The sequence below is a fragment of the Mandrillus leucophaeus genome, unplaced genomic scaffold (genome assembly GCF_000951045.1).
Source record: "Mandrillus leucophaeus isolate KB7577 unplaced genomic scaffold, Mleu.le_1.0 Scaffold1181, whole genome shotgun sequence".
In the NCBI taxonomy this organism is placed as follows: domain Eukaryota; kingdom Metazoa; phylum Chordata; class Mammalia; order Primates; family Cercopithecidae; genus Mandrillus; species Mandrillus leucophaeus.
Window position 1 is genome coordinate 835,155 of NW_012100110.1, and position 27,486 is coordinate 862,640.

At 36.8% G+C, this 27,486-nt stretch overlaps 1 protein-coding gene across 1 annotated transcript in view; it reads right to left on the bottom strand.

Moving 5' to 3' along the window:
* Positions 1 to 27,486, bottom strand: part of ERP44 (endoplasmic reticulum protein 44) — a 115,477-nt gene that overhangs the window by 48,198 nt on the left and 39,793 nt on the right. Inside the window, exons 3-4 of the mRNA XM_011965260.1 lie at positions 27,022 to 27,061; positions 21,593 to 21,708 (exon numbers count right to left, since the gene is read on the bottom strand). Of these exons, the coding sequence (XP_011820650.1) occupies positions 21,593 to 21,708; positions 27,022 to 27,061 (156 nt within the window). The remainder of the gene's footprint in view (positions 1 to 21,592; positions 21,709 to 27,021; positions 27,062 to 27,486) is intronic.

The following is a 27,486-nucleotide window of genomic DNA, read 5'->3' on the forward strand; positions in this document are numbered from 1 at the left end:
ACAAATGGCCAAAGGGCATATGAAAAAAAATCGTCAGTTTCACTAATCATGTGGTTACATACAAATCAAAACCACAATGAGGTATCATCTCACCCCAGTTAGAATGGTTATTAACAAAAACATTAAAAAAAATTAATACTGAAGAGGATTTGGAGAAAGGGAAACATTCATATGTTGTTGATGAGACAGTAAAGTAGCACAGCCACTATGGAAAACAGAATGGAGGTTCCTCAAAAACTAAAAATAGAACTACCACATGATCCAGCAATTCCATTACTGGGTATTTATCCAAAGAAATGGAAATCAGTATAGCAAGGACATATCGCACCCCCGTGTTTACTGCAGCACTATTTACAATAGTCAAAATATGAAATCAACCTAAGTGGCCACCAACAGATGAATGGATAAAGAAAATGTGGGGCCAGGTGCAGTGGCTCACACCTATAATCCCAGCACTTTGGGAGACCAAGGCGGGCGGATCACGAGGTCAAGAGATCGAGACCATCCTGGCCAACATGGTGAAACCCCGTCTCTACTAAAAACACAAAAATTAGCTGGGCGTGGTGGTGCATGCCTGTAGTTCCAGCTACCCGGGAGGCTGAGGCCTCCTTGAACCCAGGAGGCAGAGGTTACAATGAGCCAAGATCGTGCCACTGCACTCACTCCAGCCCCTGGTGACAGAGCGAGACTCGTCTCAAAAAAAAAAAAAAAAAAAAAAGCACATATTCAAGCTCTAACAGCCTGGGATTCCCTGGGAAAAACAGAGGAGGCACTACAGACCTGTTTTGGGAAAAACCTCTGTTTTCCTCATGAAACCCGAGAAACAATCTAAGGCTCTGTTCTGTTTTGCATTGAGTTATCTGACATTTTTTACTTTGAAAGGTATCAGAAATTACTTTGAATTATGAGAGAACTAGGTAGGAAATGTACCTTTGGGCATGCTTAATGGCAGTTATGGTTAATACTTGACTCCACACTTTTGGATTAGAGAAACATGCTCTTGGCCCCCTAGAAGGTATGGAAATGTCCCCACACCCCACTGAGAGGTAAGACTCCATGGGAGATGGGCTGGCTCCCTCTTTTTTTGGGATGCAGGATCTGGTATAAAAATAGGACCCTTAATTTGGGGGATCTGTTTTGCATTCCAGCTATGCCTGCTTATTAGGCTGTAGAAACTGCATGCTTTCCTGGTCCTGTTCCTCCAATGGCTCCACCCTGAAGCCAGTAATCTAATTAAAAAACTGGGAAGTAAAAAATCTTACAACTACTGGATCTTCTGTCTGTGTATTTACATATGTTGTGTGTGATGTAAAAAAAGCTTCTATTGGCTTAAAACTAGTAAGTGCTTAAATCAAGTTATAAATTATATCTTTTCTGACCTAATTAATCTCTTAGATATTAGGTCCCCTGAGTCAAAAAATGACATATTTGGCTTATTTGGTATAAACATCACGCAGGAAGCACTGCCAAATATGAGATGGTATTTGGCTTTCTTTGGGCTGTATTTGTATAAATATGTTACTGATATGTGTGTTAAAATTATGAGAAACTCCCATTATTCTGAAATGACAGTCTATGTTATTAATAATTATAATTGATATGTAAAATTGCTATATGGCACAGAAGCAAAATTAACTTGTCAATTGTGGTGTTAATAGTGGCTGTCCTAAGACTTTTGTCATCCACAGACAATTGTTGTCTTGTATTGATCCTCTTCAGACAGTCGTTTTAAAATCAACTATAGAACTCTAAAAGGTATTCTTGAATGCAGGCTTCTGATAACTCTGGAGATTCTGACTTCAGAGGAAAAAGCATTCAGGACTCATGGAGAGCTGAAATGTTCATGACTATTAAGCAAGAGAGGCATTAACTGCATGGACCTAACTAATAGAGGACTAAAATAATCTTTTTTTGACTTTTTGCTTAAAATGTTGCTGATCGTTTGTTTTGTTTTTAAGAATCAAGGAAACTTTTGAGCGATTAACAGCTTTTAATAATTGAGTAAAGTATACTCCTGTGAACAAAATTCGGAGCATATTTGTTTTTATCTGATTTTTCCAGAATTAGGAAACTATTTGTAAGTATTCTTAACTTATAGCAATACAATTATGTGCGTAAGTGGAATAAGAATGTTTTCTTTTGCAACATGACACAATTGGAATAATTTGTTATTTTACCAAGGCTTTGACTAGAATGGTGTGCTTTCCTTTAAGGAATCAATCTTGACTTATAGAGCCAATAAAAGCCCCTTGGGAAAACTGGTCTCACACCTTGTCTACACAGTCCCTGTACATGGTTTCTGACCTCTGGTAAGTAAAGAATGTCTCTTTCTGACAGGCCCAAGAGCCCAAGTTATCTTGGGACCTCCAGAGGAAAGGAATTTACTAAACTCATAGGTATTTGAGGATACAAACCCATTGCTGGGCTCGACTTTTTGAAAAAAGTCTAACCTGAGATTCCTTTTATAAAAAAAAGTTCCATCAAAGCCAATTAAGAAAGCCTATGTGAAAAATACTTATTCCTGTTGCACTTTATACAAATAACCAGGCCAAGTATAATAAAGCAAACAGCCTGGGACTCCCATGTCTTACCAATCAGTCTTACCATGATTTGTCATTAGTAAAAATGAGGACTGGAGAGAGAACTATGGTACACCTGTCTCATCAGTTGTTTTTGAGTTTTTTCTGCAATTGAGACTGACTCTGCTTATTCCTGTGAATCAACCACTCATCTCTGGCTGGTACTCAGAAGAAGCAAGAGGGATGGATATCAACTTTTGTTAGAACTCAGAGTTATGAATGGCCCTCGACATACCAATGCTTTCTGACTCAGCTCCTCTCTACCCTGAATAAAAGAGACCTTAATAGTTAGGCAGGAATATCATTGCCCCTATTCAGGCTCAAGTTACAGAATATGGATCGTTGTCCCTCTACCATCCTTAGGATTAAGGGTTCTCTTGTAAAAGAGAGAGGGGAAATATGCTAGAGGCCACTGAACCAGGGCAACTCTGTCAGAGGCATTCAAACCAGAGTGACTCCATGCTGAATAGGGGCTGGGTAAAATAAGGGCTGAGGCTTACTGAGCTGCATTCCCAGGAGGTTAGGCATTCTAAATCACAGGATGAGACAGGAGGTTGGCACAAGATACAGGTCACAAAAACCTTGCAGGTTGCAGTAAAGAAACTGGCCAAAACCCAACAAAGCCAAGATGACAAATCATGAAAGTGACCTCTAGTCATCCTCAGTGCTTATTATGTGCTAATTATCATGCTTTAAAAATAAAAAAAACACTCCTAGCAGCACCATGACAGTTTACAAATGACATGGCAATGTCAGGAAGTTACCTTACATGATCTGAAAAGGGAAGTTCCAGGAATTGCCCACCACTTCCCTGGAAAACTCATAAATAATCCACCGCTTGTTTAGCATATAATCAAGAAGTAACCATAAAAATAGCCAGCCAGCAGCCCTTGCAGCTGCTCTGCCTATGGAGCAGCCATTTTTTTAATTCCCTTGCTTTCCTAATAAACTTGTTTTAACAAAAAAAAAAAAAAGAAGAAAAGAAAAGAAAAAGAAAAGAAATATGACCCAGCCAGTGAAAAAGAGAATGACAGGAATAGTACTGATCTATAAATTGTTTTGGGCAGTATGGCGACTTTAACAATATAAATTCATTTCCACAGAATTAGAAAAAACTGTTGTAAATTCATACAGAACCAAAAAAGAGCCTGAATAGCCAAAGCAAACCTAAGCAAAAAGAACGAAGCCAGAGGCATCATATTACTGAACTTCAAACTATACTACAAGGCTATGATAACCAGAACAGTATGATACTAGTACAAAAACAGACGCATAGAATAATGAAACAGAACAGAGAACTCAGAAATAAAGCCACACACTTAAAACCACCTGATCTGCCACAAAATCAACAAAAATAAGCAATGGAAGAAGACTCCCTGTTCAATAAATGGTATTGGAATAACTGGCTATCCACATGCAAAAGAATGAAACTGGACCTCTACATATCATCATATACAAAACTTAAGTCAAAACGGATTAAAGACTTAAACGTACAACATCAGATGATAAAAATCCTGTAAGAAAACCTAGGAAATACCCTGCTCGACACCGGCCTTGGCAAAAAATGTATGGCTAAGACACCAAAAGCAATTACAACAAAAACAAAAACTGGTAAGTGGGACCTAATTAAACTAAAGAGCCTCTGAACTGCAAGAGAAACTATCAAGGAAGCAAACAGACAACCTACAGTATGGAAGAAAATATTTGCAAATGATGCATTCAACAAAGGTCTACTATCTAGAATCCATAAGGAACCTATTAAATCAATAAACAAAACACAAATAACCCCATTAAAAAGTAGGCAAAGGCCTGTAATCCCAGCACTTTGGGAGGCTAAGGTGGATGGATCACCTGAGGTGAGGTGTTCGAGACCAGCCTAGGCAACACGGTGAAACCCCATCTCTACTAAAAATACAAAATTAGCCGGGCATGGTGGCGTGTGCCTGTAGTCCCAGCTATTTGGGAGGCTAAGGCAGGAGAATCACTTGAACCTCGTGGCAGAGGTTGCAGTGAGCTGAAAGTGTGCCATTGCACTCGAGCCTGGGCAATAAGAGTGAAACTCTGTCTCAAAAAAATAAAAATAGAAATAAATAAAAAAACAAAAAGTGGACAAATGATGTGAACAGACACTTTTCAAAAGAAGACATACAAGCAGCCAACAAACGTATGAAAAAATGCTCATCATCACTAATCATCAAAGAAATGCAAATCAAAACCACAATGAGATACCACCCCACGCCAGTCAGAATAGCTTTTGTTAAAAACTCTAAAAAGAACAGATGGTGGCAAGGCTGCAGAGAAAATGAAACACTTAAACAACTGTTGATGGGAAAGTAAACTACTCCAACTGTGGAGAGCAGTGTGGAGATTTCACAAAGAACTAAGAGTTGAACTACCATTCAACCCAGCAATCTCATTACTGGGGATATACCCAAGGGAAAATAAATTGTCCTACCAAAAGGACACAAGCATGCATATGTTCCTCGCAGCACTATTCACAACAGCAAAACCACAGAATCAACGTAGGTATCCATCAACAGTGGACTGGATAAAGAAAATGTGGTACATATACACAACTGATTACTATGCAGCCATAAAAATCAACAAAATCATGTCCTCTGCAGGTGTCTATCAATGGCAGACTGAAAAAGAAAATGTGGTACATATATGCCATGGTACACTATGCAGCCATATATAAGAATGAAATCATGTCCTTTGCAGCAACATAGATGCAGCTGGAGGCCATTATCCTAAGTGAACTAACACAGAAACAGAAAACAAAACACTGCATGATCTTACTTTTAAATGGGAGCAAAATATCAGGTACACATGGACATAAAGATGCGAACAACAGACACTGTGGACTGCTAGAGAGAGGCAAGAGCAAGTGGGACAAGGACTAAAAAGCTACCTATTGGGTACTATGCTCACAGCAGGTTGACAGGTGCAGTTATACCCCAAATCTCAAAACCATGCAATATGCCTCTGTAATAATCCTGCACATGTATCCCCATGTATCCCCTGATTCTAAAATAAAAGCTGATAAATGAACAAAAAAGGATGAAATCCTGACATTCATGGCAACATAAATGGACTAGAGGACATTACGTTAAGTGAAATAAGCCAGGCACAGAAAAATAAATACTGCATGTTCTCATTCCTATGTGGGAGCTAAGAGAGTTGAGCTCATATAAGTAGAGAGTAGAATTGTGGTTATTAGAGGGTGGGAAGGGTAGGGGGAGGGGAGGATAGGGAGAGATTGCTTAACAGATAAAAAAAAATTACCTCTAGAGAGAGGGGTGGAGCAAGATGGTGGAACAGAAAGCTCCACCAATTGTCCCTCCTGGAAAGACACCAATTTAACAACTATCTACACAAAATAAGCACCTTCATAACAACCAAAAATCAGATGAACACTCACACTACTTGTTTTTAACTTCATTTCACTGAAAGAGGAAGTGAGAAGGTAGAAAAAACTCTCTTGAATCACCAACACCACCTCTCACTCAACCCCTGGCAGCAGCTGCACAGTACAATAAACTGTGTTTGGGAGAAGGAGAGCACAGCAATTGTGAGACATTGCCTTGAACTCAGGGCTTCCCTGTTATAGCAGAAAGCACAATTGAACAGAACTCCGCTGATGCCCACACATGGAGGGAGTATTTAAATTAGCCCAAGCCAGAGGAAAATCACCCATTTCAGCAGTCAGAACTTGAGTTCTGGCAAACATCACCATCTTGGGCTACAGTGCTCTGGGCCTCTAAATAAACTTGAAAGGCAGTGTAGGCCACAAGAACTGCAACTTCTGGGCAAGTCTTAGGGCTGAACTGGGCTCAGAGCCAGTGGACGTAGGGGAGGAGGATACATGACCTACTGAGACGCCAGGCAGGATGGTTTAAGGGGCTGCTGGCATCACCCCTCCATTAACCCCAGACTGCAAAGCTCACAGCTCTAAAAGAGAACACTTCCTTCTGCTCAAGGTGAGGAGAGGGAAGAGTGGGTAGGACTTTGTCTTGCATCTGGGATACCAGCTCAGTCACAGCAAGACAGGGCACCAGACAGAGTCCTGAAGCACCCTTTCCAGGCCCTAGCTCCTGGATGACATTTCTAGATACACCCTGGGCTAGAAGAGAACCTGCTGCTTTGAAAAGAAGGACCCACTCTTGACAGGATTCATCACCTGCTTACTGAAGAGTCCTTGGGCCTGAATAACTAGCAGCACGAGAAAAGAAACAAATAACATATAATGGAGCTCCAATAGGTCTGGCAGCAGACTTTTCAGTGGAAACCTTACGGGCCAGAAGAAGGTGACATGATATATTCAAACAGCTGAAGGAAAAAGACTTTTATCCCAGAATAGTGTACCCAGCAAAAACATCCTTCAAATATGAAAGAGAAATAAAGACTCCCACACAAACAAAACCTGAGGGACTTCATCAACATCAGATGTGTCCTACAAGAAATGTTAACGGGAGTACATTAATGAGAAAGAAAAGGACATTAATAAACAATAAGAAATCATCTGAAAGTACTGAAGTCACAGAAAATAGAAAGTATACAGACAAATAGAAAATACTGTAACACTAATTGTGGTGTGTCGACTACTCTTAAGTAGAAAGACTAAATGAGGGACCAATCAAAAAATAATAACCACAACAACTTTTCAAGACATAAAAAGTATAAAAAGATATAAACAGAAACAACAAAAAGTTAAAAAGTAGGGAGATGAAGTTAAAGTGTACAGTTTTTATTAGTTCTCTTTTTGCTTGTTCGTTTGTTTGTTTATGCAGTGTTGTTATCAGCTTAAAATAATGAGTTATAAGATAGTATTTGGAAGTCACATGGCAACCTCAAGTCAAACACACAACAGATATATAAAAAATAAAAAGAAATGAAATCATATCACCAGCGAAAATCACCTTCACTAAAAAGGAAGACAGCAAGGAAGGAAAGAAGGAAGAGAAGACCACAAAACAACGAGAAAACAAATAACAAAATGGAAGGAATATGCCTTTACTTATCAATAACAACACCGAATATAAATGAACTAAACTCTTCAATCAAAAGACACAGACTGGTGGAATGGATTTAAAAAAAACCAAGACCCAAAGATCTGTTGCTTACAAAAAACACACTCTACCTGTAAAGACACACATAGACTGAAACTAAAGAAATGGAAAAAGATATTCCATGCCAATGGAAACCAAAAAAGAGCAAGATCACTATACTTACATCAGACAAAATAGATTTCAAGACAACTATAAGAAGAGACAAAGAAGGTCACTATATAATGACAAAGGGGTCAATTCAACAAGAGGATATAACAACTGTAAACACAATGCATATACATATGTAACGCATATAATACAACGTAAATACATATGCACCCAACACTGGAACACCCAGATATATAAAGCAAGTATTATTATAGCTAAAGAGAGACCCCAACATAGTAATAGCTGGAGACTTAAATACCTGACTTTCAGCCTTGGACAGATCTTCCAGACAGAAAATCAACAAGGAAACATCACAGTTAACCTGCACTATAAACCAAATGGACCTAACAGATATTTACAGAACATTTCATCCAATGGCTGCCGAATACACATTATTTTCCTTATCACATGGCTCATTCTCAAGGACAGACCACATGTTAGGTTACAAAGTCTTAAAACATTCAAAAAAATTGAAATTATCTCAAGCATCTTCTCTGACGACAATGGAATAAAACTAGAAATGGATAACAAGAGAAATCTTGGAAATTATACAAGTACATGGAAATTAAACAATATGCTCCTGAATGACCAGTGGTCAATGAACAAATTCAGAAGGAAATTGAAAATCTTCTTGAAATAAATAATGATGGAAATACAACATACCAAAACATAAAGGATTCAGCAAAAGTAGAACTAAGAGAGAAGTTTATGGCTATAAATGCCTACATCAAAAAATAAGAAAAAACTTCCAATAAACAACCTAATGATACCTCTTAAAGAATTAGAAAAGCAAGATCAAACCAAACCCAACACTAATAGAAGAAAAGAAATAAAGATCACAGCAGAAATAAATGAAATTGAAATGAAAAAGGCAATACAAAAGCACAAGTAACAAAAAGTTGTTTTTCTGAGAAGTTTTACAAAATTGACAAACCTTTAGCCAGACTATGAAAAAAAGAGAGAAGACCGAAACAAAAAAAACAGAAATGAAAAAGGAGACATTACAACTGATAGCACAGAAATTCTAAGGATCATTAGCAGCTACTGTGTGCAACTCTCTGCCAATAAATTGGAAAATCTAGAAGAAACTGACACATTCCTAGACATATACAACCTACCACGATTGAGCCATGAAGAAATCCAAAACCTGAACAGACCAATAACAAATAATGAGATTGAAGTCATAATAAGAAAGCTTCCAGCAAAGAAAAGTCCAGGACCTGATGGCTTCACTGCTGAATCCTCCCAAACATTTAAGGAAGAACTGATACCAATCCTACTCAAACTATTCCAAAAAACAAAGGAAGAAGGAATACTTCCAGACTGATTCTATGAGAACAGCATTATCCTAACACTGAAACTGGAAAAAGACACATCCACAAAAGGAAAACTACAGGCCAATAACCCAATATTGATGCAAAAATCCTCCACAAAATACTAGCAAACCAAATTCAACAGTACATTAGAAAGATCATTAATCATGACCAAGTGGGATTTATCTCTGGGATGCAAGGATGATGGTTCAACATATGCAAATCAATCAATGTGATACATTGTATCAAGAAAATGAAGGATAAAAAACATATGATCATTTCAATTGATGCTGAAAAAGCATTTGATAAAATTCAACATTCCTTCACGACAAACACCCCCAAGAAACCATGCAGAGAAGGAACATATTTCAACTTAATAAAGACCATGTACAATAAATCCACAGCTAGTATCATACTGAATGGGGAAAAACTGAAAGCCTTTCCTCTAAGATTTGGACTACAAGGATGCCCACTGTCACTATTATTCAACATAGTACTGAAAGTCCTTGCTACAGCAGTCAGATGAGAGAAACATGTAACGGGCATCCAAATTAGAAAGGAAAAAGTCAAAATATCCTTGTTTGTAAATAATATGATCTTATATTTTGAAAAACCTAAAGACCACCAAAAAACTATAAGAACTGACAAACAAATTCAATAAAGTTGCAGGATACAAAATCAACTTACAAAAATCAGTAGCATTTTAAATGCCAACAGTGAACAATCTAAAAAAGAAATAAAAATGTAATCCCATTTACAATAGCTACAAATAAAATACCTAGGAATCAACCAAAGAAATGAAAGATCTCTACAATGATAATTATAAAAAATCGATGGAAGAAACTCAAAAGGACAAAAAAAGGAAAGAAATTCTATCTTTATGGATTGGAAGAATCGATACTGTGAAAATGTTATTACTACCGAAAGCAATCTACATATTCAATGCAATCCCTATCAAAATACCAATGACATTCTTCACAGAAATAGAAAAACAATCCTAAAGTTTATATGGAACCACAAAAGATGGCAGAATAGCCAAAGTTATCTTAAGCTAAAAGAACAAAACTGGAGGAATCCCATGACCTGACTTCAAATTACACTACAGAGGTATAGTGTAAGGTCGGCACAAAAGTAATTGCGGTTTTTTGCCATTTAAAAAAAAAAAAAAAAAAAAAAGGCAAAAATCGCAATTACTTTTGCACCAACCTATAACCAAAACAGCATAATACTGGCATAAAAAACAGACACAGGCTGGGTGCAGTGGCTCACACCTGTAATCTCAACACTTTGGGAGGCCGAGGCTGGTGCATCATGAAGTCAAAAGATGGAGACCATCCTGGCCAACATGGTGAAACCCCATCTCTACCAAAATACAAGAATTAGTTGGGTACGGTGGCAAGTGCCTATAGTCCCAGTTACTCGGGAGGTTGAGGCAGGAGAATCACTTGAACCCGGAAAGAGGAGGTTGCAGTGAGCCAAGATCGTGCCACTGCACTCCAGCCTGGCAACAGAGCAAGACTCCATCTCAAAAAACAAAAAAAAACCAGACATGTGTATCAGTGCAACAGAAAACCCAGAAATAAATCCATATATCTACAGTGAACACATTTTTGACAAAGGTTCCAAGAACATACATTGGGGAAAGGACAGTCTCTTCAATAAATGGTACTGGAAGAACTGGATATCCATATGCAGAAGAATGAAACTAGACCCCTATCTTTTGCCATACGCAAAAAATCAAATCAAAATGGATTAACCACTTAAATCTCAGACTTCAAACTATGAAACTACTACAAGAGAACATTGGGGAAACTCTCCAGGACACTGGAGTGGGCAAAGACTTCTTTAGCAATCCCCCACAGGCACAGGCAACCAAAGTAAATAAATGGACAAATGGGATCACTTCAAGTTAAACAGCTTTTGCACAGCAAAGGAAACAATCAACAAAGTGAAGAGACAACCCACAGAACAGGAGAAAATATTTGCCAACTATCCATTTGACAAGGGATTAATAACGAAAATCTATAAGGAACTCAAACAACTCTATACTCAAAAATGTAATAATCTGATTAAATAATGGGAAAAATATTTGAATAGACATTTCTCAAATGAAAACATACAAATGGGAAACAGGTACATAAAAACGTGCACAACATCACTGATCGTCAAAGAAATGCAAAATCAAAACTGCAATGAGATACCATCTCACTCCAGTTAAAATAGCTTTTATTCAAAAGACAGGCAATAACAAATGCTGATGAGTATGAGGTGAAAAGGGAACCCTCTTGCACTGTTGGTAGGAAGGTATATTAGTACAAATGCTATGGAGAACAGTTTGGAGTGACTCAAAAAAACTAAAAATAGAATGACCATATGATCCAACAAACCTAATGCTAGGTGTACTAAGGAAAGGAAATCAGTATATGCAAGAGACATCTGCACTCCCATGTTCATTGCAGCACTATTCAGAATAAGCTAGATTTGGAAGCAACCTAAGTGTCCACTAACAAACAAATGGATAGAGAAAATGTGGTACATACATATAATGGAGTACTACTAATCCATAAAAAAAGAATGAGATCCCGTCACTTGCAACAACATGGATGGAACTGGAGGTTACTAGGTTAAGTGAAATAAGCCAGGCACAGGAAAACATTGCATGTTCTCACTTAAATGTGGGAGCTAAAACGAAACAACTGAAATCATGGAGATAGAGCATAGAAGGATGGTTACCAGAGAGTGGAAAGGGTAGTCGAGGGTCAAGGAGGGATGGTGAATGGGTACAAAAAAGTAGTTAGAATAAATAGGCCGGGCGCGGTGGCTCACACCTGTAATCCCAGCACTTTGGGAGGCCGAGGCAGGAGGTCAGGAGATGGAGACCATCCTGGCTAACATGGTGAAACCCCATCTCTACTAAAAATACAAAAAATTAGCCAGGCATGGTGGCAGCTGCCTGTAGTCTCAGCTACTCGGGAAGCTGAGGCAGGAGAATGGCGTGAACCCGGGAGGCGAGCTTGCAGTGAGCCGAGATGGCGCCACTGCACTCCAGCCTGGGCGACAGAGCGAGACTCCATCTCAAAAAAAAAAAAAAAAAAAAAAGAATAAATAAGACATAGTGTTTGCTAGCACAACAGGGTGTTGTGTAAAAGAAATTTAATTGTACTTTAAGAAATAAACAGTATGATTCAATCTCAATCGTTTTAAAGACAAACGATAAATGCTTGAGGTCATGGATACCCTGATGTGACTATTATGGACTTCAAAATATCTCTTGGCCGGGCACAGTGGCTCACGCCTATAGTCCCAGAACTTTGGGAGGTTGAGATGGGTGGATTACTTGAGGTCAGGAGTTCAAGACCGGCCTGGTCAACATGGTGAGACCGTGTCTCTACTAAATCTACAAAAATTAGCGGCCGCAGTGGCGCACACCTGTAATCCCAGCTACTCAGGTGGCTGAGGCACAAGAATCACTTGAACACTGGAGGCAAAGGTTGCAGTAAGCCGAGAACGTGCCAATGTACTCCAGCCTAGGAGACAGACAGCAAGACTCTGTCTCCAAAAAAAAAAATTAAACTCTTGTAGTCCATAAAAATGTACACCCTACTATGTATCTACAAAAATTTAATAAAAATAAATTCTCTCTAGACAGGATAAATAAGTTCTAGTGTTGTTCTACAGCACTGTAGGGTGACTGTAATTAATAATAATTTATTGTATACTTTTGAGTACTAGAAGAGAGGATTATCCTGATGTAACCATTAAACACGATATACATGTATTGAAATATTACTCTGTATCTCATAAATATGTTTATCACATGTGAATTTAGAAAAATCTAAGTGATAAGAAAGCTTTGCGTTATAGTTCATTTTTTCTTTTTCAGTTGCACATAAAATTTTGCCTTACAATCAGTGATGAGTTAGACTGGGTGAACTATGGCAGTAAATATTTATTCTATTGTTGGGAAAATAATGAGATAACTGTAGTGCCTACAAAACACTTCATAAATGCTGGTACTGTTTATTATTCATTTATCTATCCACCTGTTCAACAATTACAACTGAACACCTACTATGTGCTAGATACCATTCCAGTGCTAGGAACAGAAGGGTAAAAACATAAGGTCTCTACTCTCATGCAGCCATTTTATCATTATTATTGTCATTATTAAGATCACTGCTGCTGCTACTACTACTTCTACTTGTTTCCACAGGCTAGAATATTAAATGAAATTCTTTTTCTTAATGGACAGAACAGTATGAACATATTAAATGAAATTCTTAAATGAATGAAAATGAAAAACTCAGGACAACCACACAGAGAACTGTGGGTCAGTTTCTAGAAGCCATCAAATAGCTCAGCTCTAAGCATTCCTCAAAATGCTGGCAAAAGCCTATTCAAAGAAAGTTTTTAAAAATTCAATAATTGTGTTGAAGGTCATTTATTACAGTGAAGAGCAAATTACAATTAACAATATCACAATACCCCTGTACAACGCAGATTTCTAGCTTCTTACCCACATTTTTTCGAAAACTCCAAGGCAGTAAGGTGCTCCTACCTTTTTCCTTAATCAATGACAAACTATAGGTTCAGGACTTTTAAAATACCAAGTCTCTAAAAATTTGTAAAATTTCAACCTTACCAAAAAATTGCAATTGCATTTTGATTTATATAATGACCCATTGCAGACTATTTAAACAGACTATTTTATAATCTATAATAGGACATTTTAAGTTGTTTGTATTCAGAAATGGGTGAAGTCTCCATTTCTATGGTGAATTCAATTTAAACTACCTTATTCTGACTTTCAAATAGCATAGTTAACTGATAAAAGCTGTATCGTCCTGGGTTCCAGTCTGGCTCCCTCCATTTACTATGCAACCTTGGGAAATCACTTAGCCTCTCTGTATCTTTCAGTCTCTTCATCAGTAAAATGGTAACACAATCCAACTCTCTGAAAGGTCAGTGTTCCTTTCTACCTCAGAAACTTCGTATTTACTGCTACTTCCATCTAAAACACTCTTCTTCCCCTACTTCACTTGAAAATTCCTACTCTTCCTTCACTTTTTATCATTTCCTCAAAAATGTCTACCCCATCCCTGCAGACTAAGTCAGACTCATCATTTCGTAGCATTCAATACCTTCCCGTTAGAATAGATATCACAATATGTGATCGTGTATTGATCTCTCTTGCCTTTCTAGGTGTGTTTAGTTCATTGCTGTAGTTATAGAACCTTCCACATAGCATTACATAAGGTAGGCATACATTTTTTTTGTTGTTAAATGAATGAATAATACTACTTAACTAGAGGAGTAATAAGTCGTGGTAAAGATAACTAAAATATCTGAAAGAACATGTCTAAATTCAAGTAAGCACTCACTAAGTAGCAGGGTTTTTTCCCAGGCAATGTGACTACAAACTTTTTACAGGAACTTTTCAAGAAATCATACTATGACTTTGGATAAAAGGTCTCAGCGAAAAAGTGAGTCGGAAGCAAGGCAGACAGACTGAAGTACTCAAGGGCAGGACAGAGTAGGTTAACATAATACCAGACAAGTGAACGATATGAACAAGACATATGTGGGCATGATGATATCTTGATTCTGAGGCCATCTTCTGTCCTTGCTAGGAAGCTTCTTACAGATCTTCTGCCTAACAAAAACTAATCCTAAAGCAACAAATAGATACACTTGGTTGGAAAGAATACTGTAACAAAATACAGACCACAAGAAGTAAAGCTTTTTATTTGCAAACAAACCTAATTGTCTAAGTAGGAAATCCTATGGACTCTATTTATAAAACTTATTAGAACTAGTAAGTTTTAGTATACAGGGTCAATATAAGAAATCAATCTTATTTCTATAAACTAGCAACAAAAACACTAAAAATTAAAATTTAACAATCAATGCCATTTGTAACAGCACCCCCAAATAAGAAATACTTACTGAAAGATCTCACAACAGATGTCCAAAACATGAGAAAAAAATACCAGGCAAGCCCAAAATGAAGGACATTCTACAAAATTCTTAACAAATACTACTCAAAACTGTCAAGGTTGTGAAAAATGAAGCCTGAGAAACAAACAGATCAAAGGTAACCAGGAAGACATTATGCCTAAAAGTGATATCCTAGAACAACAACAAAAAGACCTAAGTGGAAGAGGGATAAAATCCAAATAAAATCCATAGTTTAATTAATAGTAGTGTACCAATTTTAGTTTCTTAGCCTTTGACAAATGTGCCATACTAATATAAGATATTGATGTTAGGGTAAAATACATAAGGCATATAAGGGAACTCTCTGTATTATTTTTGCAACTATAATCTATGTATAATCTACAATTATTCCAGAAATGAAGTTTATTCTTAAAATATCATTTACAATAGCATCAAAAAAATAAATAAATACTTAGGAATACATCTGACAAAGCTATCCAAGACATGTAGGCTGAAAAACCGCAAAACATTGCTGGAAGAAACTGAAAATGCCTAAATAAATGGAGAGATAACAATCTTCGTGGATTCGAAGACTCAGTATCATTAAAATAACAATTTTCCATAAATTGCCCTGAGGATTCAAAGTAACCCCAGTTAAAATCCCAGTAGCCTGGCCAGGCGCGGTGGCTCACGCCTGTAATCCCAGCACTTTGGGAGGCCGAGGAGGGCAGATCACAAGGTCAGGAGATCGAGACCATCCTGGCTAACACGGTGAAACCCCATCTCAACTAAAAATACAAAAAATTAGCTGGGCTAATTTTGGGCACCTGTAGTCCCAGCTACTCGGGAGACTGAGGCAGGAGAATGGCTTGAACTCAGGAGGCGGAGCTTGCAGTGAGCAGAGATCACGCCACCGCACTCCAGCTTGGGCGACAGAGGAGACTCTGTCTCAAAAAAACAAAAAAAACTCAGTAGCCTTTTGTCATTAAAAATTAACAAACTGATTCTAAAAGTTAAATGGAAATCTAAATCAACCAGAACTGCCAAACAACTCTGAAAAAAAAGTACAAAGTTGAAAGTTTTACCTGACTAGACTTCAAGACTCGTTATAAGCTATAGTAATCTACAAAGTACTGGTATAAGCACAGACAAACGGATCAACAGTATAGAACAGAGAGAACAGAAATAGACCCACACATAGAGTGTCAGTTTATTTCAGCAAAGATGCAACAACAGTGAAGAAAGGATAGTCTTTTCAACAAATAATGCCAGAACCATATGCAAAAAAATGAACTCCAATTCATACACTGTGCCACATGTAAAAATTAATTCCAAATGGATTACAGACATAAGTATAAACCTGCATACTACCACATTTGTAAAAGAAAACATAGAAGAAAATCTTTGTGATCCTGTGTAAGGCAAATACTTCTTAGATACAACATCAAAAGTGTAATTCATTTTAAAAACTGATAGTAAGACTGCACCAACATTAAGAACATCTGCTTTTCAAAATACACTCTTCAAGCTGGAGGTCTCACACTTCTTGATTTCAAAACATATTACAAGACTACAGTAATCAAAAAGTGTGGAACTGGCATAAAAACAGACACACAGACCATGGTACAGACTACAGGGTCCAGAAATAACCCCTCAAATATATAGTAAAATGATTTTCGATGAGGATGCTAAGACCATTCAATGGGGAAAGAACAGTCTCTTCAATAAATGATGCTGGAAAACCTAGAAGTACACATGCAAAATAATAAAGCTGGGCCCTTACCTTGTTCCATACACAAAAATTAACTCAAAATAAATGAAAGACCTGAACATAACACTCTTCAACTCTCTAAACACTCTAAAACTCTTAGAAGAAAACATAAGAGAGTAAACCTTCATGACATTAGATTGCAATTATTTCCTGGATATAACACCTAAAGCACAGTCAACCAATGTAAAAATTCATAAGATAGACTACATTACAATTAAAAATTTCTATGAATCAAAAGACACAATCAACAGAGTGAAAAGGCAACCGACAGAACAGGAGAATTTATTTGCAAATCATATATATGAGGGGTGAATATCCAGAATATACGAAGAACTCCTACAACTTAACATCAACAACAAAATCCCAAATAACCTGATTTTAAAATGGGCGAAGGAGTTGAAAAAATATTTCTCCAAGGAAGATATACAAATGACCAATAAACATGTGAAAAAAAATACTGAACATCACTAATTATTAGGGAAATGCAAACCAACACCACAATGAGATACCATCTCACACCCATTAGTATGGCTGCTATAAACAAACAAACAAACAAACAAAACAGAAAATAGAGCCCACATGATCTCACACACCATAGTCCCAGCTACTCAGGAGGCTGGATGGGAGGATCCCTTGAGCCCAGGAGTTCCAGACCAGCCTAAGCAACATAGTGAGACCTTGTCTCTATTAAAACAACAACAATAACAAAGAGAAAATAAGAAGTGCAGGTAAGCGTGTGGAGAAACTGCAACCCTTAGGTACTCCTAATGAAAATGTAAAATGATACAGCTGCTATGAAAGACTGTATGATGTTTCCTCAAAAATTACCAACTACCATATGTTCTAGCAATTGCACTGCTGGATATATATCAAAAAAAAAAAAATGGGTACTTTCTTTAAAGGTCTCAAAGAGATATTTGTACACTCATGTTCACGGCACCATTATTTACAACAGCCGATGGCAGAATCAACCCGTGTTCTCGATGGATGATAAACAAATCATGGTATATACATACCAAGAAATATTATTCAGCCTTAAAAAGCAGGGAAATTCTGATGCATGCTACAACATGAATAAGCCTTGCAAACATTATGCTAAGTGAAATATGCCAGTCACAAAAAGACAGACACTGTATGATTCCACTTATGTGGAGTACCTAGAGTAATCGCATTCACAGAAAAAGAAGGTAGAAAGGAAGTTGCTAGGGGCTGGGGAGAAGGGGCAATGGGAAGCTATTGTTTAATAGGTGTAGAGTTTCAGTTTTGCAAGATGAAGAACGGGAGACTGGTTGCACAACAATGTGAATACATTTAACAGTATTAAATTATACAATTTAAAATGGTAAGATAGTAATTGTATGTGTATGTTACAATTTTTTTAAAAAAATACAAAGGTAGAATGGGAGAAAATATTTGCAAATTACACGTGAAAAAAGACTTGTACTCAAAATATATAAAAAACTCTCAAAACTCAGTAAGAGGGTAGGGCACAGTGGCTCATGCTTGTAATCCCAGCACTTTCAGAAGCCGAGGCATAACAATCACTTTAGCCCAGGAGTTTCAGACCAGCCTGGGCAACATAGGGAGACCTATCGCTAAAAAAATTTTTTAAAATTAGCCGCGTGTGGTGGCACACGCTACTTGGGAGGCTGTGGTGGAAAGGTCACTGGGGTCTGGCAGGTCGAGGCTCCAGTGAGCCGAGATTGTGCCACTGCACAACAGCCTGGGCGACACAGTAAGACCCTGTCGCAAATAAATAAATAAACAAATTTCAATAAGAAAATAAACAATCTAATAAAAAATATGTAATATTTGAACAGACACATCATCACAGATACATGAATGTCATATAAACATGTGAGAATATTCTCAACATCATTAATTATTAGAAAAATACAAATTAAACCACAAGGAGATACCACTTTACACATATTGGAATATGTAAAATTAAATAGACTATCCACTCCAAGTTTTGACAAGAATATGGAACAATTGGAACTCTCATGTACTATTAATGGATATATAAAATAGAACAAATACTTTGGAAAATAGTTTGGCAGTTTCTTAAAAAGTTTAACATGGACCTACCACATGACCTAGCATTTCACATCTAGGTATTTGCTCAGGAAAAATGAAAACATATGCATAAAGATTTATATCTAAATGTTCCTAACAGCTTTATTTGTCATCTTTATTTGTATAAAGATTTATATCTGAATGCTCATAACAGCTTTATTTGTAATAGCCAGCAAGTCGAAACAACCCAAATGTCTGTCAGGAATTGAACAGATAAACAAACTGTGGTATACAGCCACACAATAGAATGCCACTAAATAATAAGAAATAATATATGCAACATGAAACAATCTCAAAATAAACATACTGAGTCAAAAAAAAAAAAAAAAACCCGGACCAAAAAAAAACCTCATACTGTATATAAAATTCTAGAACCAACACCACTTATATAAAATTCTAGAAAATGCAAACTAATCTCCAGTGATGGAAAGCAGATGGTCCTTAAGGATAATGGAGGTAGGGGATAGAAGGGACAGACAGGGACCGCAAAGGGGCACAAGGAAAATTTGGGGGAATGACAGCTATGCTCAACATCTTGACTGTAGTGATGGTTTCATGGATATACACATGTATCAAAACCTATAAAATTATAAAATTTAAATGTGTGTAATGCATTATATGTCACTTATACCTCAATAAATCTCTTTTAAAAACTGCTTTAGGATTGAACAATTTATTTTTCGAAGCACTGATACATATATGAGTATATAAATTAAAATTGTTCAAATGGTTAGGAAAAAAAAAATTCGACCACAGAATAACCTGCCTAAAAGGCATTTCTCTTTAGAACACAGAATTCTTAAGGTTCTTCCAGTTCAAAACCTCTACAATCTAATTGGCATGTAAGAGGTTAACAAAACTACAATTTGTCTTACAATCTCTAAAGAGACTGTGGAAAATGTAAATACATTAATCAATAAGGGTTTCATAACATCATTTCTTTAAAAGAATTACATAGAAGAGAAAAAATATTCAGAGATGCATAATACCTCATAATATGCATAATACCTCAGATAACTTGCTGGTGGACTGAAAAGCTCTGAACTGTGCTATTTGCTCCCATAAAAAGAAAGCTTACTAGCAATGATGTCAGATTTTCTTCAAAAGTTATCGGTTTAAAAGATGGAATAAATGATATTTATGGTTCAAGGATATAAGTATTAAATTTTCTTCCCAATGAATGTAAGCTTTAGAGCATAATTTCCAATTTTATGGTTCAAATTCAGTAAAAGTAGGAACTCTTATCTGCACTGTAACATCTCATTAAATACATAAAGAATAGAAAGATTTGAAATGAGAACCCACACCAAAAACATCATGTTCTCTGTCAGCGAAAGGTCGGAGAAAAGATCTGGAAAGCAGTGCGAAAATGTAGCCCATGCTTGTACTGACAATCTTTTATTGCTCCCTTCATCCTATCTAGTTACGAATTTCAGCAGACAGAAATACTGGGTGGGGCTTAGAAGACTGTGAAATGATTTCCTGTTGGAAAATGCCTTGCTGCCTAGCACAAAGCTATATCAATAACTCCCCAAAATGTTTGAACAGAAAAGAGCAAATGAAGGCATTTGGTCAGAAGATCAGGATTCAAATTCCAGCTTGACCAGACATTGAGCTATGTAACATTGATTAAGCCACTTCATATTCATTTCCTCATCAGTAAAATGAAAAGTTAGGTGTGTGTACACACATACTAATTTTAATCAGTAGGTTAAGTATAAAAAGTAGAAAACTTGAAGAATGGGAGACAGTTCTGTATTCACACCAACTTAACCAATAATGCAATAGCTTTTTGTGAGCAGTCTCTGTCTCCCAGAAACTGTCAGATGCTTGAGACAGAGATTAATAAGTGGTTTGGTCTCCTCTTAAAAGTGAGCATTAAAAAAAGAAAGAAAAAAAAAATTCCTGCCTTGATGAACAGACAATGCAGCTGATAAGACAACTAAGACAAACAGAACTATCAAATACAATGAGTTTAGTACGATGAGAGAGGAAAGTTCAAGTATAATGGGAGCACACAGGAGTGGGAGCACACAGGAGGAAACACCACTAGCAAGATTACTAGTTCAAGTTAGAGAAATCCATCATGTATACGAAAAACCATGGGGATTTCATAGAGAATGCTCCACCAGGACAAGCAAAATGCAAGAGGTTGGATTTTAAGAGCTTAAACTAAGTTTCTTAATACTCTTAATAATTATAATCAGTTGCTACAGCTAATTAGACCTCAAAAATAGTCTAAACCAATCTTCACAGAATCTTTACAAAAACAGAAACACACAAAAATCTCAGACTATCTTATTTGAAATGACTATAAATGGTATTTTCACATGATTCTAAAATAACAGAAATCCATTTTTTCTTCTAATACCATATTTCAATTTTATTTACTGATTTTGGTGGTATTTGCTTTGGTAGAAAACACTGCTAATTTTGATCCCAATGCTTGACCTACTGTAATTTTTAAAATAACAACAAAAAAACCTTCACACAAGCCAAATGGAAAGTAGTGTTATAAGTACATAAAAATTAAATAGTAACAATTTAACCAAGGTCACTAGAACCTTTTCGGTTTGTTCTCCACTTAAAAGCAGAGCATTTAAAAAAAAGAAAAGGAAAAAAAAGAAAAGAAAAACTATGCATGTGTGCCTGTGTTTGGGATGGGACAGTTTCTTTTAGACTTCCTATTGAGGTACTTACAGTGCTGATCACAATCAACTCTGGCAAACACTACTTGATTTTCATTTGGAAATTCTTCCTTAATGACATCGGAAGCTTCCTCAAAAATTGGATGCAACATCTGACTGAAACGACACCTATACACAGAGAAGGATGCCAATTAGAAATGAAAAGCAGAAGTAATAAAATCTTATTTCAGTTATTGCCCGTTGACATTTGACATAGGCACAATGAACAACTCTGCGAGATAATCACACACTTAATTTAACCATGGACCCTGACGTTGTTCAATGGAGATGAAGACAATTTTGAATTCAAAGACTGTATAACAATTCTAAGAATGTATAAGATTTTGGTTTTATTCATCTTAAGATAATTGCCAGTATTACGGAGCACACAGCTAAGGATCTCTTGCAGAGGTCATAAAACAAGTCTGAAATAAGCCCCCTAAGAAGTACTACTAGGATTTGCAACTACTGAGGCTTGAACATTTATGAAAGAAATTAGCTTTCTCTATTTTATTTAATTTTTTTTGAGACAGGATCTCATTCTGTTGCCCAGGTTGGAGGGCAGGGGCACAATCTCAGCTCACTGCACCCTCCAACTCCAGGGCTCAAGCGATCCTCCCACCTCAAAATAATAAAATTTTAGACTACTGTGTAAAATATTTTAACTATATTGTAGATACTAGACTGCTCCACCTGGCTAGTTCTATCAAATCTCACAGGCAAGTTAGCATACCAAATAAATAAGTTATATTAAAAGAATATATGGTATATAATGAACTATTTCCCCTCAAAATTTACCCCTTGTTAAAATGGGCTTTTACATCTGTAAACATACTAAATACAGTAAGTCCAGAAGCAAGTATCTTAAATTCCTAACCAAGACTTCCTGTCTATATTTTCTTTTACTTTAAACACAAGGCACAAACCCCACAACAGTCTGTAAACTTGTTACTTCTAACTGTCCCTTAATCAAGTCAAACATTTCACAAATACAGTTATGTGGTGTTTAACAACAGGCATACACTCTAAGAAATACACCATTAGGTGATTTCTTCATTGTGCAAACATCATAAAGTATACTTACACAAACCTAGACGGTATAGCCTAGCATGCACCTACACTATATGGTATACAGCCTCCTATTGCTCCTACGCTACAAACCTGTACCACCTGTTAATATACTAACTACTGTAAGCAACTGTAACACAACAGCACTTGTGTATCTAAACATATCTAAACATAGAAAAGGTACAGTAAAAATACGGTATTATACATCGGACTTCTGTCATTGACCTAAACATCATTATGTCATGGATGACTATGTTCTAGGTCATTAAAGGGACCCAATAAGAAGGGGAAGAATCAGAATTAGTAACCAGCTGAGTTAGAATGGTCTTTCTCTTACAGAAGAAGTATTAAGGATATGTAAACAAACTACAGTTGCTACTCTTGCTTCCGGAGCCCTTTTCCACCAAATAATTTACTTAAATGATGTCAGTGAACAGTTTAATCCACATGTAATTAGGTAATACATATTAGCTTTCATACAATAAAAATATTGGAAAGCCTGTGAAAGGATGCAAACAATATACTTCCTCCCTATTTCTTCTTGTGTGTATATATATCTCTTCTAGCCCACTCACCTGACTTCCTAAGGTGAATATACCAATATGTATATGTCCTATGAATATACCAAGGAGACACATCTGTATCTTCAATCTCTTGCTTTCAAGTGGCTCTTTCCTCTTTTAGCATTCTTAAATCTCTCCCATCAGGGATAAGTGGGTGGGGTCTGTGGACATCATGGACCATGTCTTATTTGACTACGTAGTCTAATAAGCATTCAATATATGTGTATCAAATGAATAAATTGACAGAATGGAGCGGCTAGGACCCCAGGTTTGCAAGTTCTTACTGTCTGTAGAAAATAAGGTAGCTGGAGGACAGGGGAGGCAGGGAGTCCCATTAATCAGGGGCTGATTAATGGTTTCTTGAAAAATTTAGATCTGACCTAGTGAAGAAAGAGCGGGCAAGCCTCTTTATGGCTTAAGGGCAACGTAAAAAAACACATCAAGGGCTTCTTTTCTCTAGATTGTCCAGTTTACCCAGTAAGTATTTAAGCATGGTTCATGTTTAAAATAGAACCTGTCTTAATACAGGTTGAATGTCCCTAATCCGAAAATTCAAAATGCTTCAAAATCTAAAACTGTTTGAGCACTGACAAGATGCTCAAAGGAAATGCTCATTAAAGCATTTTGTATTTCATATTTTTGGGGTTAGTGATGTTGAACCAGTAAGTATAATGCAAATATTCCCAAACCTGAAAAAATCCAAAATCTGAAACACTTCTGGTCCCAAGTATTTCAGATAAGGGATACTCAACCTGTACCAAAAGATGAAAAGGGAAAATGAAATAAAATGTTATGTTTATAAAAGGAACATCACAAAAGAAATGGATCTATTAAAAGGGCCTAACGGTCATCTAAACCTAATCTCCAATCTAGTACTTAAATCAATCCTTAACAAATCTACCAAATAGATAAGTCTTTGCAGAGACATTCTGAGGGCACTTACTAATATGATCTAGTTAGAGAAAGAAATAAGCTTTGCAGTCAGGCATACCTGAATTTAAATCCCAGTTCCACCACTTACTAGCCATATGACCTTTCTGAGCCTCAATTCCTCAACCTAAAAGGAAATTATAATACCTACCTGCAGAGTAGTTCTGAGCATTTAAAACAATCTATGTAAAGAGTCTGGATGGGAATGGTTAATGGGTACAAAAATATAGTTAGAATGAATAAGATCTAGTAGGATGACTACAGTAAACAGAAATGTATTGTATATTTTTAAATAAAAGAGTAAAACTGGAATGTTTGTAACATAAATGATGAATCCTTGAAGTGATGAATACTCCATTTACCCTGATGTGTGTTTTTTTTGTTTTTGTTTTGAGACAGAGTCTCACTCTGTCACTCAGGCTGGAGTGCAACAGCGTGATCGCGGCTCACTGCAACCTCCGCCTCCTGGGTTCAAGCAATTCTCCTGTCTCAGCCTCCCAAGTAGCTGGGATTACAGGTGCCCGCCACATCCGGCTTTTTGTATTTTTAGTAAAGACGGGGTTTCACCATGTTCGTCAGGCTAGTCTTGAACTCCTGACCTCAGGTGATCCGCCCGCCTTGGCCTTCCAAAGTGCTGTGATTACAGGTGTGAGCCACCGCGCCCGGCCATGTGATTATCATACTTTGTTCACCTCTATCAAAATATCTCATGTACCCCATAAATATATATACCTACTATGTACCCATAAATATTAGGTAATCTGTTTTAAATAGTCTGGCACAAAACAGCATTATTAACCACCTACTACAGTATTACTCGAGGAGCTGCAGTATTTTTAAGCACCTCTATTACAGAATTATTAAACTGTGCCACATCCATAACTTCCAGAAGGAACTCAGAGTCTAGACTTTGAGGCCACATAGTATTAAGTCTATGTGCTACAGCCAATTACCCAAGCTTTTTCAGCTGTATAAAAGAGTATTAATTCATTAACTTAAGGTATTCTTGAGGTAATGTTTTCCCAAATAACCTAGTTCACGTTTCCAATTCAGTTTTTTTTTTTTTTTTTTTTTTCCAAAAGATCCCAGCAGCATGTTCTATTACTCTTTCTTGCAACATACAAAATCTCTCAGTCAGGAGAAAGTCGCTCTAGTTTTTCTTCAGACATCATCTAGTTGGGTAACCTTGGGAAAGTACTTCACTCCCCTGGATTTCAGTTTTCTTATTTTAAAATGGATTGGACTACATAATCTTCTGCCAAATTTTGTGGCTATTAATACATCTTGACAACCCTAATTTACCTTGAAAAATGCTACCTTTGTTACATATTTTATAAATAGCATTTTCTCTGTGTATCTGCAACTTTTTTAAACTGAAGTTTTTTAAATAATCATACCATATATACATTCATTTAGCAGACAATATGTACTTATCAGCCACATATTAAGCAAAGTGCTTGGGGATTAAAGTTGAAAATAAAACTATGGTATGTATTTTCACAGAGCAAACAATGTAGCAGGGAGTCACCAACTGGATTACAGCCTACAAGTGTTATGACTGGGTAAGTATGGGTGTTACGTGAAATAACAGACGGGCTCCTAATCAGAGTCAAGAGTAGGGGAAGGTGTATTGATCCAGGAGGATAACCTGGAAAAAGTGGCAACTAATCTAAGACTTGAAAGATTAGAAGTTAACTAAGTAAAGAAATGGGTGACAGAAGAATGATCCATCCAGGCAGGGGAAATATCATGCCTAACAGTCCAGTGATGAAATACAGAATTTTACAGGAATTGAAAGCAGCTTAGTTTAACTGGAGCAGAATGTGGAAGTGGAGAGAGGCCAGACATAACAGCTACAGAGGGAATAAGAGACCAGTTCATAAGGGGCCTTATGTAAAGGATTTAAATTTTAACCCAAAGGTAATGGAAACATTTTAAGGGTTTTAATAAGGGGTATAAACTAATCTTATTTACACTGTAAGAAAGAGAACTCTGGCTTACATTGTAGAGAACATAATGGAGATACGTAAGCCTAGAGCACAGAAAAGAAATGAGGAGACTGTAGCATGAATTCTAAGTAAATGACAGGACTGTGACCTGGAGTATGGTAGTCATAGCTAGTAGGTAGTAAGCCTTAAAGGGTCAGATGAGATACAGAGTGTCTAGTGATAAAGATTATGCCAGTGTTTCAGACTCTTTCCAGCTAAATCTCCCTTGTGTTTCAGAATCTTTCTAGCTAAATCTCCCTTCTTCCTGTCTCCATGCCATATTCTGTAACATCTACTATACAACATGTTGTTCTAGATGCTGGGAATACTGAGTATGCCATTATCTCTGCCCTCAAAGTTTGTTTGCTAGGGCACAAACAAATAAGAAAAGACAAAACATTTAGTAAGAAAAAGAAAGTGGTACATAGAGTACTATATAAACACAAAAGACAGGCTCTGATTCAGCCAGGGGAAGGAGTAAAGGTATCCTAGAAGAGGCAGCAGATTGTATAAATTTTAAAATGTCAACATTATTTTTCCTTCTAAACTTGCCATACCCAAATCATGACTTACAAACACTACCCTCCTTCCACAGTCAAGACAAATACAGAATTGCAATATGTGTTCCCTTTGAGTGGGGGGTGGAGAGAGTCATATTTAAGTTATGTGTTACCTGTTTTAAGATATGTGATAACAGAATCAGCTCTATTTCTTTCTTAAAACAGAAATCCTTACCAAATTAAACTACTTCCTTTGTAGATGAAACTTAATTGACTTTATGTATGGAATACTGTCTTGAAATAGTAAAAGCCTTCCCTTCCCCTTTCTAGCAAAGAAAAATTAACCTTTAGCAAGTAAAAACAAACCCAAACCCAAACAATAAGATTACTTACCAGTCAGCATAAAAATTTACTAAAGCAACATCAGCATTGTCTGAAATTGAAAGACAAAACCAAATAAACTAAGTTATTTGTAATAATTTTTACATAATTAAAGATACAGTTTCATTATGATCTTTGTCCAATATAAGGGTCCACTTAAAAAAACACAGTAACTATTATCTCTCACTCAGAAACCTAGAGTCATGGACAGCTTATAGAATTTATGGGAAACTTTGTCTCTTTTCTCTGTATGCTTTATAAGTTCACTGCATCTTTTATTTTAAGGAGACTGGGTCTCACTCTATTGCCCAGGCTGGAGTGCAGTGGCATGATCAAAATCCAGTGCAGCCTCAAACTCCTGGGTTGACGTGATCCTCCCACCTCACCCTCCCAAGTAGCTAGGACTACAGGCAAACACCACCACACCTGGCTAACTTATTTTTTTTTTTTTTTTTTGAGACGGAGTCTCGCTCTGTC